Here is a 15471-nt window from a genome sequence, read left to right as displayed (position 1 = left end):
GAAGACGTCCTGCAGGAGATGTCAGAGCGTGTAAGAGTTTGTTTCTGATACCAGCCGTGATGAAACGATGTTACAGCATCTCTGACTGTTTGTGTGTTTGTTCATCATTCATGTGTCAGAGTGCACGGAGAGTCAGAGGAGAGAGAGCTGGAGGGAAACAGGAGGATAAAGAAGACAGCAGGAGCAGGATGCTCCATGAACCCTCTAGTGGTCGTAGCAACAAACGCACGTAGGGATTCAAACACAGTAAAACAGTAACACAATCATATATTACATGGTGTCGCACTAAAATCACATTTTGTGTGACAGATTATTTTCATGACACATTGGTTCTGCTCTAATTCTTTGGTATGGTGGCCTGCATGGACCATCTCACATGTGCATCACTGACAGGCTAAAAAAGGTGAGGTTTCATGTTCGGAGACTTTCTGACATGTTTTATGTCCGCACTGGTTTTTAAACTGATAGTGAGACAGTGCAGTGTTCCTATAACAGCAGCAGGAGAGGATAAGGCTCGCAGCAGCATTTATTTTAATTACAACACTTTTATAAAAATCTGCTTTCATGTGATTTTCATTTATGTTCTCTTTTACGTCCTGCAGCTTCATTCTCCTCGGTTCGGGTCTCTGTTGTCGTATTGCCTCCAGGGTATCTTGCTTTTTCTCCGTCAACTCTGTTTAAAAATATGCTTTTAAAATAAATGAATGAATATTACCTCAGTCAGTTTTGGGAAATAACATTTCCTTGATTTCATTAAATCCAAAACAGCCTCAACTCTCCGATTCTTAAGGTTCAGGTTTTAATCAGCAGTAACATAAATATCAATCCTCAGTAACATCATGTGCCGGATGTTTCTACGGAGGCTGCGACTGTGGGAACAATGCAGGACAACCTTCCAACAGATACAAGTAACACACAGTGAACACAGAGAGCCCTCTAGTGTTTCATCTGTGTTACTGCATCCAAATGACACATGAACGTTTGCACACATCAGTCACATCAGTGATTCTCAAACTGTGGGGCGCATGACAGGGGGCGCGCGCCACCGCTCCTGTGTGTTTTCTTTTCGTTTGGAAAATGTAGCAGGCGGAACTTTGTTTTGACGTCGGACAACCCGGACTCATTTTCGGGAGGCGATGTACACAAACGCGTTGCCCTCGCATATGTTCATGATTTCTGTGAGAAGCACATCACATGTAGACTTCCACACTCTAATTGTCTCTTTTCTTCACTGTATTAAGTTTTAATTCACAACCTACTTTAACCTGATCACTTTGCTTTGCTTCACTCCCCCAACACACCTGCACCTCTGCTCTCTGCACAGCAGCTGGCCCCGCCCCCCTCTACCTGTCTGTCTCTCTGTCTGCTGTGTTGACTGCCTTCATCAGCAGTCTGTTTCATTAAGTTACAAAAGTCATTTCATCGTCCTTGGAGAGGTAAATACCTGGTTTCATGCTGACTGTAAGTTAATGTACCTCATCAGATTCATCTTGTTATGTGTTCTAACATTTTTCTTGTGTAGAATAATCTTCAAACTCCCGATCCAACTGTTTAACTGAAAGACCAAGACTGGAAAACTGCTGTCTCCAGACTCTGTCCGAGTGCCGTCACAGTCGAAGGAGGTTTGTTCCTGCACCTCGATGGATGAGGCGTTCATCGCAGCCTTCTGCATGCACGCTGTCTTCAACGTGTCCTGCACACTTCACAAACACACCGACCTTTCTCCAAAGATGCATCGCATCGGATGATAGACTGCATCTGTCCTTGAGGTATTCTATCTGAATATGATGTCCTTCAGTGTTCTGCATAAATACTTTGTTGTGTTCATACACACTGTACATACAGCACATGTCAAAGGCAGCACCTGCCTGCTGATTGCTCACTGTGAGGGGGTCAGGTAGCTCCATTATTACCATTCAGAAAAACCTTTTATCCATTTGGATCGATGACACGAGAGCAGCTCTCTGACAAGATGAAAGATCAGCATCAGCATCCAGCTGTTCACCTTCGTTTCTGTTCCTCATTTGTATTTTGTTAAACAAGCGATTACATGAAAAAGTTTTGATTGTATTTTATTTCATTTTATTGATTGCATATTTTAATCAATAAACAGTCAAGAAGTCACTATTGTGTGGACAATCCTCGTACATGTTTGTCTCCTTAAAGTCCAGAATAGCTTGTCGCTGGGGGGGTCCCCTTATGGTACCTTATGGTACCTCTTTCAATGGGTACATTGCTGTACTATAGGGTACAGGTACTCTTCTGTCTTGCAGGGTACACAACTGTACTTTAACTGGTACTATTTGATGAGGTACAAAAATGGACCGGCACAGGGTTCACAGTTGTCTCTCAAAAAGGCACCTCCTCAGCGACAAGCAATTGTAGCCTTCAGGTACGCGCTGGTTCTTCAGTTTTTGCGTGTCTGCGGACAGCAGCCTTGTTGATCTCTCTCAGCAGAGTTTCTTTGTTCCTCTTCATGTTTCCTCTCGCCGTCTCCAACACAGACTCGATCTTCTCCTGGTTAAACGGACGCTGGAAGGTGGAGAACTGAGACATCTTGGCTTTGACCTCCTCTGCATCTGGACCAGGATAAAAAAGAAAGATGATCATCTTTGACGTTATAACATTATTATTATGTAAGGTGTCTGTGGGTTGTGTCAGACCTCTGCAGTTGTCTCTGTTGAAGAGCGGCAGGTAAACGATGGTGGGCTCCTTCTCTTTGCCCTCGAACACGTAGCAGTCCCTCGGCCACTCTCTCTCCTCCAGGATTTTCTCGTCAATCTCTGGGAACGGCTTTTTCACTTTGGCTGCATAGTCTCTGGCGAGAGTCAGAGTCTGTGCAGAGAGTAGTTCAGATAACTTCCCATATCTACCTGGACTTCAGGTCATTGGTGCAGATTGTTTGTCTCTGTGTCAGCAGGATGATGCAAAAACTACACCTGATTTAACTCATGAACAAGTGCACATTTCTTCCCTGTGAGCTTCATTTGTCATTCAATATCAAAACTGTCTTTGCTCTAACAGCGAACAAACAAACCAACATTCCTCAAGAACATAGAAACATTAAAGCTAACATGCAGTTTATTCAAAAGGATCTGAAATCGCTGCAGTTCTCCACCAGGGTACAGGTCAGCAACACTTTGTGCAGCCTCCTTCTTGTGGCGTAAACATGAGACAGTCTTGCAACGTTTGTCGCTTCGTCCCCGTTAATAAAAACTGTAAACACCAGCAGGTACCACATCTCACCTTAAAGGTCTCATCAGTCCCGTAGTCCAGAGCGATGAGCAGGTCAGCGTCTCTCTTGTCTCCCAGGAGGGGGGGGTACGGCGTGTTGAGCATCACTCCAGCATCTATCAGCTGCAGGCTCTCCTTCTGTGTGATGCAGGACGGCACCGCGGCATCTAACACAATCACACCCACAGGAGAGCAGCAGGTTGGTCTTTCACACCTGGACTGTAAACGTGAAACATGCACAGGTGTTTGACTTGATGATTTACCTGGGTACTGATAAAGGAAGTTTTTAGTCGTTCCCCACTCCCATTTCCCGACCAGTGGGAAGACTTTTTCAACCATCAAGAGGACTGGAAGACAGAGCAGACACACGGGACGCAGGTGAGGTTGTGAAACATGACAGAGTTTACCTGCGCTGGTGTCTGATTGGTCCTTTGTGTGAGTTATTGTTGTTTATTATTCAGTTCATATTCATGTTCAGATTTCATTTCCTGTTTTACTTTGTACTCTGTCTTTGTTGTTTGACCATGTGCCCCGCGCTGATGTTTTTCACCTGCTCCTCGATTGTCTCACCTGTCCCTGATTAACCTCACCTCCTCGGTGGATTCAGTCTGTCTCTGTGCCAGCTCGTCGTCTGTCAGACCTTTCCTCTCCGGTGTTTTCTCCTCGTGTTATCACCTGCATCAGTCGGACCGTTTGGATTTTGATTTACCTGGAGTGTTTTGTTTTTGCCTTTCGGTTATTAAACTTATTCCTTCCTTGTTGTTTCTACCTGACACGTGACACGTCTCCTACCAGCAGGAAGAAATGGTTTCCACTTTTGTGTTCCAGCTTTCTTTCTAAAGGCGGCTCCTTCCTGCAGTCAGAACTTTCTGGGCAGTGGGACAGACAAACATTTTATTCTCTCCAGCACTGACCGTTGTCTTTGACCGGTCCTTCATCCAGACTCTGAGTCCAGTTCTGTAAAGGAACCAACATCTTGTGACGCCACTGCTCCAGGATCAGCTTCCGTTGTTCTGGACTCTTCTTCGCAAACCTCGCCATCGGGTTCAAGTTTAAGTTCTCTGGAAGATATTTAGAGGTTTGGTGTTTAAGGATCATCGTGATCGCCCTGTAAACCTTCTCCTCTCCATCACTGCCGTCGTTACCTCTCATCATCTCCTGCAGCTCGTCCAGCTCTGATGAGACGGCTGGATCGTCTGTGTTTCTTCTGATCAGCTCCGTCAGCTTTAACAGACTGTGGTACCCTCGCATGTAACGGTCCAGCACGTGCCAGAAGCTGCTCACCTGCTGAGGTACTGACGCACAGACACATAAATATACATGCACACAGAACGTGCACAAACCGAGTGTGTTCTATAAACATGCTACCTTCAGTCCAGAGAAACACCACGTCCAGGAAGTTGATTTCATCCGTCGCTGCGGCGCCCACCAGAGCTGAGCACACACGGTTATTTCCTTTACGTCTGCACATTTCACTTCATCTGTCTCAAAGATTAACTAAAGTTAACTACGCGTTACCTTTCAGCCAGTCAGGCAGAACGTTGGGCAGACTCTGTTCATCTGCGACAGCACTGCCCGTTGTACCTGCGGGACACGGACACACACTTTAAATCATCTCGTAGTGATATCAGAGACACTCTGGTTGAGACCTAACATGGCCCCTCTAGGCTTCCATACAGTTTGCTTGAGACAGAGACACAGAGTGTTTCAGACTAAAGACTCACCCTGCAGTCTGACCATGTCCATCTCTGACCTCTGACCTTCAGGATCTGCTTCATGAACTCTGCTGCCCAGGAGAGAGGTGTTAACGAAGAGGCCGAGGTCAGTGAAGCCCGACTCATGAGGAGTCATCTCAAACCATTTACCTGAGACAAGGACAGGTGGACAGTGAGACACTGTGGCGAGTGAGTGAGCTGGTTGTGTGTGTGTGTGTGTGTGTGTGTGTGTGTGTGTGTGTGTGTGTGTGTTCAGTACCTTCCTCAGGGCCGTGTTTCAGGCACTCCCTGTTCACCGCGCTGTAGACGGGATAGGGGTTGAAGGCGTTCATGCCGACGTCAGAGAGACGCTGAAGGTTCAACTGCCAAGAAAACATCCCATCAGTGAGCTTCATCACCTCTGACCTCCCATGATGCTCGAACGTGTTTCAGATCTAAGAACCAAAGTGCCGTGCTGTATGTTTGTCCTGTACCTCTCTCATGATCCCCGCAGAGGTCATGACCCCCCAGATGTCAGTGAGAGAGAAGTCCTCCTCCTTCACTCTCTCGCCCAACCAGGACAGAGCCTCCTCCGGCCCGACCCGAGGACTCGACAGCCTGGACACGGCTCGGTCCATGTGTCTGCTCCACTGGGGGTCAGAGTAGAGAGAGGACATGGACCTGAGAGAGACAGAGAGATGAGCAACGTGTGAAACAATGACAGGAAGTCAAACATGTCAGAGCGTGTGTGTATCATTTAATATGTTTCATCAGTATTTATGAACTCTGGTAGAATGAACTCATGAACACAGCAGCTTCACACACTGTGTGTGACAGGTGACTGTTGTTGTGGTTACCAGGTAGATCCAGAAACTCCTCCCAGGTAGAGCACGGCGTCCAACAGACCGTCTCTCTCCATCTGATGGAGGGAACCCACCAGACCCACGGCGGCCCTCTGACCCCCACCCGACCCCAAGACTGCGACGTGAGGAACTGAAGTCTGGATGGAAGGAAAAAACCGGAGTTTAAATGAAAGTGGAGACAGACGATTGTGACTGTGAACAAACACTGAGCTCGCACACAGAACAAGCAGCTAACCACCACGAGGAGGCGTTCACTGGATCTGTAATAATCTGAACTGGATTAAAGGTGCACATGTAGGAAAAAAAGAAACTTGTCTTCATGGTTTCTGAGTCTCACCAGTGAACATTTGACTCCGAGCCTGTTCAGAGACTTCAGAGACGCTTGTTTCCTGTTCAGGACGAACTCCGTCTCTGCAGCGGACATCGCCTGAGACTGACGCACGAGATGCTGGAACACACAAGGTGTGACATCATCATTTAGAAGACATCAATCTGCAAACTGTGAACGTCCTCCACAACCTTTTATCCTTCTCATATTTCATGATCCCACAGAAACCAACTTTCCTGATCAGTCACAGAAAGCTCTGCTCCCGGGCAGCACGTGCCGCTCATACAGGAAACCTTGTTTGCTCATGGAGACAAACTGTCCTCAGAAATCTCCCTGTCAGATGAACCCTCTCCTTCACCCCTCACCTGGATGCTGAAGTTTGACCTCTTCTCCGCGTTGGGATCAGGACTTGGCCTCCTCTCATCTTTTGACTCCCCTCTCTTCTGAGGGGTCGACATTCTCTTCCTGTTGTCCACCGATTGTCCCTGAGGTCCTGCCATCATAACACAAGCACAGAGCAGCACAGAGATCCAGCTGCCTGCTCCACACGCCATCTTGATCCTGAGTGTCTGACAGACTCGCAGAGCTCCCATCATTTTATACCCGTCCGTCTGACATGACTCAGAATCGCTCTGACGTCAAACAGATAGACGAGAGGCTCAAACAGTGACTGAGCACAGTGCGCACGTCCAAATGTCCTTCATATCTCTGAGGCAGTGAAGATATCTGCACGGCACAGCAACAATCAGCTCCTCAGGCGATTGTTTAAGGGACACACAGTCAGAGGTTTAACAATGATTCTGTCAGCGTGTCTCTAAGTGTGTCCCACTGTCAGGAAATATGAAGTTAAACCCGTTCAGACGGTCAGTAACTATTCTACTTAAGTTTTGTATTTAATCTAAGTTAATTTCCTTGTTCAGAAATCACTTCCTGTTTGATTTGGACATGTACAGCCCTGGTGTTTCTCACTTCCTGCTTTTGTGTGTTTGCCCCGCTCTCATTGTCTTCACCTGTGTCTTGTTAGCCTCACCTGTGTGCGATTGCCCCATGTGTATATAAGCTGCGTCCCAATCCAGCGGCCGCAGCCTTCGAAGGCCGTATCTGACGGCCGACCGCGTCACAGAAGCGCATCGAAAGGCTGTCCCAATTCGAAGGCTCCTTCAGATGCGACAAATGCGTCCTCCGTTTCCCGTGAAGGATCCATCGGGTGCATCCTTCTCGGCCCATCGTATCCCAAGATGCATTGTGCACTAATTCAAATGAGATGGCGGACTTTTAAACGGCCGAGGAACACACTTTAAAATGTAAACGTTTTTGGTTTTAACTCAGTCGAATAGCTGTGTTACACATGTTTAAGAAAACATAAGAGCCCTTGAAACAAATTCTTTAAAATAAGAGGTTAAGTTTCTCCACGTTAGTTATGCTAGCTAGTTAGCCGGCTAGCTACCTGTTGCTAGGCGACAGGAGCAGCGTTTGGGGTAGACCAGACTGTCTCATTTGAGTTCGGCTTTAACGTCTGCGCAGGCTGTGAGTGGAGCATCCTCCGTGGACTGCCTCCTTCGAAGGCTGCAGCCCGTGGATTGGGACACAGCTAGTTCGTCTCCGTCAACCTTCATCAAACCGTCTGCAGCCCTGCTCCTCGTGCAGACGCTCCTCTTCACGTGTTCTCGCCTGTCTTTAGATGTTAACTTTGACCTTTTGTGGACGTTTGATTTGTGGACTTTGTTTCTGTGTTGAAATGAATCCTTTGTTCAGTCTGCAGCTGAGTCCTCTCCCTTTCTGTTTGAACGTGACACAGCTGAACTCAAAGCAGACACGCTGTCTGACACACAGAAGACGTTTAATTAAAATGTCCTCAGCATGAAATGTGTCTTTAAGGTTCTGCACCCTGAACGTTAACAGCATGAATGAATGAATGAAACAGTCCTCCTGACTGAATCGACTTGTACCAGGACTGAGGCTCCCTTAAAGCAGCTGCGAGGAACCTTCATTTGTGTCGGTTTTGGCGCCCCCCTGTGGACGAAGCGGCACATCTTGTTGGTGCAGACATTAAAAAGAACCTTAAAGTAATAATGAATCTGGTCTCTGTTTGCTTCTGTAGCTCGTTCAGAGACGTCAGGGTCGGTCCGGTCTGCTTCAGAACCAGATAAAAACTCCTCACAGCACTGATGTAGAAAGAAATGAATCTCAGGTTGAAACATTTCCTTTCCAAACTTCAGGTAAACACCAGCTCGTCGATGTAACAGAGCTGAACCACAGCTGAAAGGACTCGCAGTGAGCGCACCTGAAAGCAGCTCTGTGTTCTGTGACGTTCAGACTCTGTGGTTTATTTGAGTTGGAACAGGGCCGTCTCTTCGGTCCTCATCTGTTCTTGTTATGTGAAGGTTTCCATCCCGGTCAGGATTCTCCTCAGACCGGCAGCATCATAAAACATGTGATGTTGATCATTATAGAGAAAATGATCCTGATGATGTTTGCCGTCTCTGGGCCTGCAGAACCGATGAGCCGTCAGCCTCTGATGGACTTTCTGTTTCGGTAATTCAGGGGCGTAAATCACAGGTTTAATCACCAAACGAGGTTTGATGATTCTTTGGACGATAATCCACAAAGTCTGCCACGATATGATTTGGATTTGATTCAATCAGAGATCAATATGAGACGATATGATCATAAAATCATTTACATTTAAACATGTAAAATGTGAATTTGATCACTGAACTCTTCCAGACATTTAACTTAAAACAATCTGTTGTTTGGATACAAAGAAAAAACAGTTGATAAATGTTTGTATTGTATGTGTGAGCATGTTAGCATGCTGACCTTAGCATGAAACCTCACAGACGACCTTTGGTCTTTTTACTCTTTAAGATCAAACAAACAAGGTTTGATTTATTTTGTATTGAAGAGCATCAGCGCTGCTGTGTGGACCGTCTGTTTCATCCTGTTTCCAGCCTTTATGCTAAGCTAACAGGCTGCTGGATGGAGACTTACACCAAACAGACAGACATGAGAGAAGTTTCAGTCTTCTCTCATCAGAGCCGACGTTTCCCACAGCCTTTGAAGGGCTCATATTAAAATCATTAACGTGCTACTTAAAGCGTCACCGTGATGTAAACATGAGAGAAACGTTAAACCTGTGACGCCGACACCCAGAGCTCTGTAACACCTGGCTCTACTTCCTGTTGGAGGTCAGATGTAAGGTCAAGAGATGTTTCACCTTTTATTTATTAAGGCAATAAGGTAATAATAATAATCAGGTAGAAAGGGGGGTAAGAAGGAGGGGGGGGGTAAAGGGAAAGAGGGGGTAAGGGGGGTAAGAGTGGGGTGGGGGGGTAAAAGGAAAGAGGGGGTAAGGGGGATAAGAGGAAAGAGGGGGTAAGGGGGGTAAGAGGGAGTGGGGGGTAAGAGGAAAGAGGGGGTAAGGGGGGTAAGAGTGGGGGGGTAAGAGGAAAGAGGGGGTAAGGGGGGTAAGAGTGGGGGGGTAAGAGGAAAGAGGGGGTAAGGGGGTAAGGGGGATAAGAGGAAAGAGGGGGTAAGGGGGGTAAGAGGAAAGAGGGGGTAAGGGGGGTAAGAAGGAGGGGGGGGTAAAGGGAAAGAGGGGGTAAGGGTGGTAAGAGGGAGTGGGGGGTAAGAGGAAAGAGGGGGTAAGGGGGGTAAGAGTGGGGGGGTAAGAGGAAAGAGGGGGTAAGGGGGTAAGGGGGATAAGAGGAAAGAGGGGGTAAGGGGGGTAAGAGGAAAGAGGGGGTAAGGGGGTAAGGGGGATAAGAGGAAAGAGGGGGTAAGGGGGGTAAGAAGGAGGGGGGGGTAAAGGGAAAGAGGGGGTAAGGGTGGTAAGAGGGAGTGGGGGGTAAGAGGAAAGAGGGGGTAAGGGGGGTAAGAGTGGGGGGGGGGTAAAAGGAAAGAGGGGGTAAGGGGGGTAAGAGGAAAGAGGGGGTTAAGAGCGGGGTGGGGGGTAAGAGGAAAGAGGGGGTAAGGGGGATAAGAGGAAAGAGGGGGTAAGGGGGGTAAGAAGGAGGGGGGGTAAAGGGAAAGAGGGGGTAAGGGGGGTAAGAGGGAGTGGGGTGTAAGAGGAAAGAGGGGGTAAAGGGGGTAAGAGTGGGGTGGGGGGGTAAAAGGAAAGAGGGGGTAAGGGGGGTAATAGGAGAGAGGGGGTTAAGAGCGGGGTGGGGGGGTAAGAGGAAAGAGGGGGTTAAGAGCGGGGTGGGGGGGTAAGAGGAGAGAGGGGGTTAAGAGTGGGGTGGGGGGGTAAGAGGAGAGAGGGGGTTAAGAGCGGGGTGGGGGGGTAAGAGGAGAGAGGGGGTTAAGAGCGGGGTGGGGGGGTAAGAGGAGAGAGGGGGTTAAGAGTGGGGTGGGGGGGTAAGAGGAAAGAGGGGGTTAAGAGCGGGGTGGGGGGGTAAGAGGAGAGAGGGGGTTAAGAGCGGGGTGGGGGGGTAAGAGGAGAGAGGGGGTTAAGAGCGGGGTGGGGGGGTAAGAGGAGAGAGGGGGTTAAGAGTGGGGTGGGGGGGTAAGAGGAGAGAGGGGGTTAAGAGCGGGGTGGGGGGGTAAGAGGAGAGAGGGGGTTAAGAGTGGGGTGGGGGGGTAAGAGGAAAGACGGGTTGTAGTTAAGAGGAGGTAGTGGTAATCGGGGGGGTAGACGGCGTCCTGGGACGAGCTCGGGGAAACAGTAGCAGGGCTTCTGGGGGGGGTATTGCCCTGGGTTGAGCCAGTGGTGCAGCAGGAGCTGCTGCAGGGTGCCTCGTTGCTCGGGGTGGTGTTCTAGGCACCTTTCCAAGAAGCACCTGCATTCTGGGGAGAAGAGGACGACACAGAAGAAGACTGAATGTGAGCTGAGATGGTGGAGATGATGTTCATCAGCGAGGTCGACAGATACGAGCTTTAAGTGACCCTCAGGACAGACGGACAGGTGTGTTCAGACCACACATGAAGCACAATGTCTGCCTCTTGTTTCATGTGTGAATTTAACGACGGGATCATGAAACAAAACCACAAATGTTTTCCTGCGTTCGCCCGATAATGAAGTAATAACAGAAAGTGTCCACGTGTCTCCGGTTCAGCCGTGACTTCATTTCAATAACCGGATCTAAGGGATGCTGAAGCTTCGACATCAGGACGCAGAGTTAGAAAACACTGACTTCATGTTTCGTCACGTCTGCAAAACCACAAACATTTAAAACGCTTGTTTTCTGAATGAAGTTTGGTCACAATAATCTCATCGCTGATTGGCTGTCAGACACAGTGTCACACCAAGTTCTCCTTTCAGTCCAACATGCGAAGCACATAACTTCACATCGTTATGATTAGCATCTGTTTGCTGACTCTGCGTGTGATCACACGGCAGCAACATGCACGCTGCGTTCAGTCTTAACTTCTCTGTCACACAGAAACCAGGTGTCTTACCTTGCGACAGGTCCCGGCTGATCCTCTGCTTGCAGAATATGAATTTGCTGGTGACAAATTTGCGCCCGTGCAGCATGCGATACAGCAGCGCCCCCAGCTGCCATATGGTGGTGGATACAGTCAGACACTCTTTGTCTGTTAAAAGCTCTGGAGGGGCGAGTGAAAACGTTCCTGCAACACAGAGAAGAACAGAATGAAGAGGGAGCTCTTTTCCAACAAGAAGGTAAACATGAAGTCACTGAGCCAGATATCATACCCTTGTAGCTTCTGTATTCCCTCTTCCTGTCTACGAATTTGACAGAGGCACCGTCGAGGAAGTGAAACCGCGGCACTCTGGAGCTGAAGTCCTGAACCACGATGGTTTTGGCTCTGATGTCCTCGTTAAAGACGCCTCGGCGGTGCTGCTCTATGACTTCTTTCAGCAGCTGAGTCATAAAGATCTGACAGAGAGACGGAGAGACGTGAACATTTTCAATGAGTTCTCTTGTTCGAATGAGGTTGATGTTCACATATAGCAGATAACTCCTGCTGAACATGATTCTATGTGACACACAAAGATGAAGCCCCTCCTCCGTACCTTTGCCTGGTCCTCTGTCAGACGGTCTCCTTCATCATGGAGGTAGTCAGAGAGCGTAACGTTGTCTGAAGGAGAGGAGGATGCAGGAGAGGCTGAAGAGGAGAGTCTGGAGCAAGATGAAATGATCGAGTTCCCTCCGCTGTCCGATGAGTAACTGCTGCAGCAGGAGCACGGTGGAGACACCGGGAACTCCCACCACTTGATGGGTGTCTTTTCCCTCCATTTGGACCTCCTCCTCCTGCGCCTGGACTCTGAATTAAGGCAGTTTTCTCTGCTGATGGAAGGTCTCGGCCGGCTGCTGTCCCTTGGTCTCTTAGATGACTCTGGGTGGGGGCTGGACCTCCTCCTCCTGGGCCTGGACTCTGAGTCCTCCTCAGACCAGTGTTGTCTACTGGTGGAGGGTCTAGGCCATCTGCTGTCACTGCGTCTTGTATAAGTAGACTCTGGGTGGGGGCTGGACCTCCTCCTCTTGGGCCTGGACTCAGACCAGTGTTGTGTACTGGTGGAGGGTCCAGGCCGGCTGCTGTCTCTTTGTCTCTTATTAGAGGACTCTGGGTGGGGGCTGGACCTCCTCCTCTTGGGCCTGGACTCAGACCAGTGTTGTGTACTGGTGGAGGGTCCAGGCCGGCTGCTGTCTCTTTGTCTCTTATTAGAGGACTCTGGGTGGGGGCTGGACCTCCTCCTCTTGGGCCTGGACTCAGACCAGTGTTGTGTACTGGTGGAGGGTCCAGGCCACCTGCTGTCTCTTTGTCTCTTATTAGAGGACTCTGGGTGGGGGCTGGACCTCCTCCTCTTGGGCCTGGACTCAGACCAGTGTTGTGTACTGGTGGAGGGTCCAGGCCGGCTGCTGTCTCTTTGTCTCTTATTAGAGGACTCTGGGTGGGGGCTGGACCTCCTCCTCTTGGGCCTGGACTCAGACCAGTGTTGTGTACTGGTGGAGGGTCCAGGCCGGCTGCTGTCTCTTTGTCTCTTATTAGAGGACTCTGGGTGGGGGCTGGACCTCCTCCTCTTGGGCCTGGACTCAGACCAGTGTTGTGTACTGGTGGAGGGTCCAGGCCGGCTGCTGTCTCTTTGTCTCTTATTAGAGGACTCTGGGTGGGGGCTGGACCTCCTCCTCTTGGGCCTGGACTCAGACCAGTGTTGTGTACTGGTGGAGGGTCCAGGCCGGCTGCTGTCTCTTTGTCTCTTATTAGAGGACTCTGGGTGGGGGCTGGACCTCCTCCTCTTGGGCCTGGACTCAGACCAGTGTTGTGTACTGGTGGAGGGTCCAGGCCGGCTGCTGTCTCTTTGTCTCTTATTAGAGGACTCTGGGTGGGGGCTGGACCTCCTCCTCTTGGGCCTGGACTCAGACCAGTGTTGTGTACTGGTGGAGGGTCCAGGCCGGCTGCTGTCTCTTTGTCTCTTATTAGAGGACTCTGGGTGGGGGCTGGACCTCCTCCTCCTGGGCCTGGACTCAGACCAGTGTTGTGTACTGGTGGAGGGTCCAGGCCGGCTGCTGTCTCTTCGTCTCTTAATCGAGGACTCTGGGTGGGGGCTGGCCTTTCTCTTGCTCCCCCTGGCTCCGTCCCGGTCATCTGGCATGTCGCCGCAGCTCTCCCTGCGCCTCTTCTTGGGTGCTGCTCGGTCAGGGCTGGCTCTCCTCTCTGACACCCTGACCTCCTCCATGGACTCTCTGTTTCTTTTTCCCCTTCTTCTGCGCCTCCTCCGGTTTCTTCCCCTCACCGTCACCTCACGGTTACAGGCTGGATCGATGATCTTGTTTTCTACAAATAAAAAAGAATGAAATCCTCATCTTTTCTGGGGTGTTCAGATATTCACATCCTTCTGTTCAGTTCACCATCACAAAACAAACTAATGACAAAAACGAGACGCAACACTACGTCACAAACACGTCGCCTAAAGTGACTTTCAGTGCAGTTTGCTTTCCTTAAGGAAACCACCAGAGGTGATCAAACTGGGATTTTGTTTCGTGCCTAACTTAGTTCATCTGAACCGTAGAGACGCGGCCATCAGGTCAGCTTCATCTGATGGTCATCACAACATAAACTGTGCTCTGAGTGACCTCCCAACACGTCACCTACAGCCTGATGAGCAGCCTTACGGTTCAGGTCGGGCGCTCACATCACAGAGACTGAGGTCTTTGATCTGCACCGTGCTTCAATTTAGCTTCCACTTTTTTCAAAGGAGACTTGATGTTGATTTACTGATTCAATAAACGTCACACGAAATGTGCAGAAATCTCCTTTTTTACAGGTTTCTAATTGTCTAAAACTGTCCTTTAAAAAGTCACAGCTCAGAGATCACAGTAAGACAAAACAAAGACAGAAAAACTGGAATATAAGCGACCATTTAAAGTATGTGCCCTCCCTCCCACTTAACCTTTAAAGGTCATAAAATGTGCACTAAGATCTGACCCTCACCTTGATCTCTGTCCAGAGGCTCCTCAGTCTGCTGAGACGTCGAGGGCATCATGTTCTTCATAAAGTTTGGATGTGTGAAAATCAAAGTAGCTGAGATAACCAGAGCTGGTGTCGAGTGTCTGCCTGTCTGAGCGGTCTGAGCTCCAGCAGAGGGCTTACACAGGCTGAGAGTTCTAATGAGGCGTCACAAAGAGAGTGTTCCGTCAGCTCACAGAACGTCTGCACGTTTAAATATCAACATTCTGACCGTTTAAACACACGGCTCCCGTTTCTGTTTGAATGTTCTTCATGCTTTATTTACACTTCTGTCGTTATGGAAATGGCAGTAATACAAACACCATACTGAGTTTCCCACGTGTCAGTGACTGGACCACACTATGCATTAAAAAGGACATCAACAATATTTGAAAATTCAACCATCTTCTGTCCTTTCCTTGTTCAGCAAACATGACGTATGCGGAGCCGAAGGAAAACGCAGAGCGCTCCAAACGTTCCTTAAACCTGCGTCTCTCTCTTCCCGTCACGACCAGCTTAATCCAGATCTGACCCGCTGAAACCTCCTGGATGTGATCAAGAGGAAGACGGACGCTCACGAGCCACCGAACAGAGCCGAGCTGCTCCAAGAGCGGCCGAGCGTCACCCAGCAGCACCGGGACAGACCGGAGGAGAGCACGCAGAGATGCATGAATGCTGTGATCAAACGCTGACCTCTGACCTCTTCCCGAGTTAAAACATTGTTGTTTCAACATGTTTTCTCAACCAGTTGACATTTTCTGCAAATTAAAGACCTCAGTGAGAAACTAAAGTTCATGTTACAAAGCAGAAACAGATCTGTAGCGGTCCCGTTCTCATGGAGCTGTAGGCTGAAGGAGTCGTTCCCCTGCAGCCGTTTGATTAAATCAGGTACCACTTCAGAGCAAAGTGGGAACTCCTACGTTTTGGATCCACCGGGCCTGAA

General features: G+C 49.2%; 1 protein-coding gene across 1 annotated transcript; it reads right to left on the bottom strand.

Moving 5' to 3' along the window:
- Nucleotides 1-2356: 2356 nt before the first annotated feature.
- LOC138602606 (cytosolic phospholipase A2 gamma-like) lies at nucleotides 2357-6673 on the bottom strand. The gene is made up of 14 exons (XM_069674090.1): nucleotides 6485-6673; nucleotides 6129-6239; nucleotides 5786-5928; nucleotides 5423-5609; nucleotides 5209-5311; nucleotides 4959-5099; nucleotides 4753-4818; nucleotides 4603-4668; nucleotides 4380-4529; nucleotides 4149-4295; nucleotides 3498-3581; nucleotides 3247-3401; nucleotides 2664-2835; nucleotides 2357-2579 (listed from the first exon to the last, which is right to left on the bottom strand). Exons 1-14 carry the CDS (start codon nucleotides 6671-6673, stop codon nucleotides 2389-2391), a joined length of 1905 nt encoding a protein of 634 aa, XP_069530191.1. The 3' UTR covers nucleotides 2357-2388.
- Between the last annotated feature and the right edge of the window lie 8798 nt (nucleotides 6674-15471).

The sequence above is a fragment of the Semicossyphus pulcher genome, unplaced genomic scaffold, assembly GCF_022749685.1.
Source record: "Semicossyphus pulcher isolate SPU_LCO1_2020_fin unplaced genomic scaffold, fSemPul1.0.p SCAF_23, whole genome shotgun sequence".
NCBI lineage: Eukaryota > Metazoa > Chordata > Actinopteri > Labriformes > Labridae > Semicossyphus > Semicossyphus pulcher.
The sequence above is the reverse complement of the archived record's forward strand: the minus strand, read 5'-3'. Positions and strand labels throughout refer to the sequence as shown.

Coding starts and splice junctions, on each gene's coding strand:
- LOC138602606 (XM_069674090.1), bottom strand. CDS start 6,673: ATGGCGTGTGGAGCAGGCAGCTGGATCTCTGTGCTGCTCTGTGCTTGT. Junction 5,929..6,128: donor TCGGAGTCAAATGTTCACTG/GTGAGACTCAGA, acceptor CCTTCCATCCAG/ACTTCAGTTCCTCACGTCGC. Junction 5,100..5,208: donor GAAACACGGCCCTGAGGAAG/GTACTGAACACA, acceptor TCCTTGTCTCAG/GTAAATGGTTTGAGATGACT.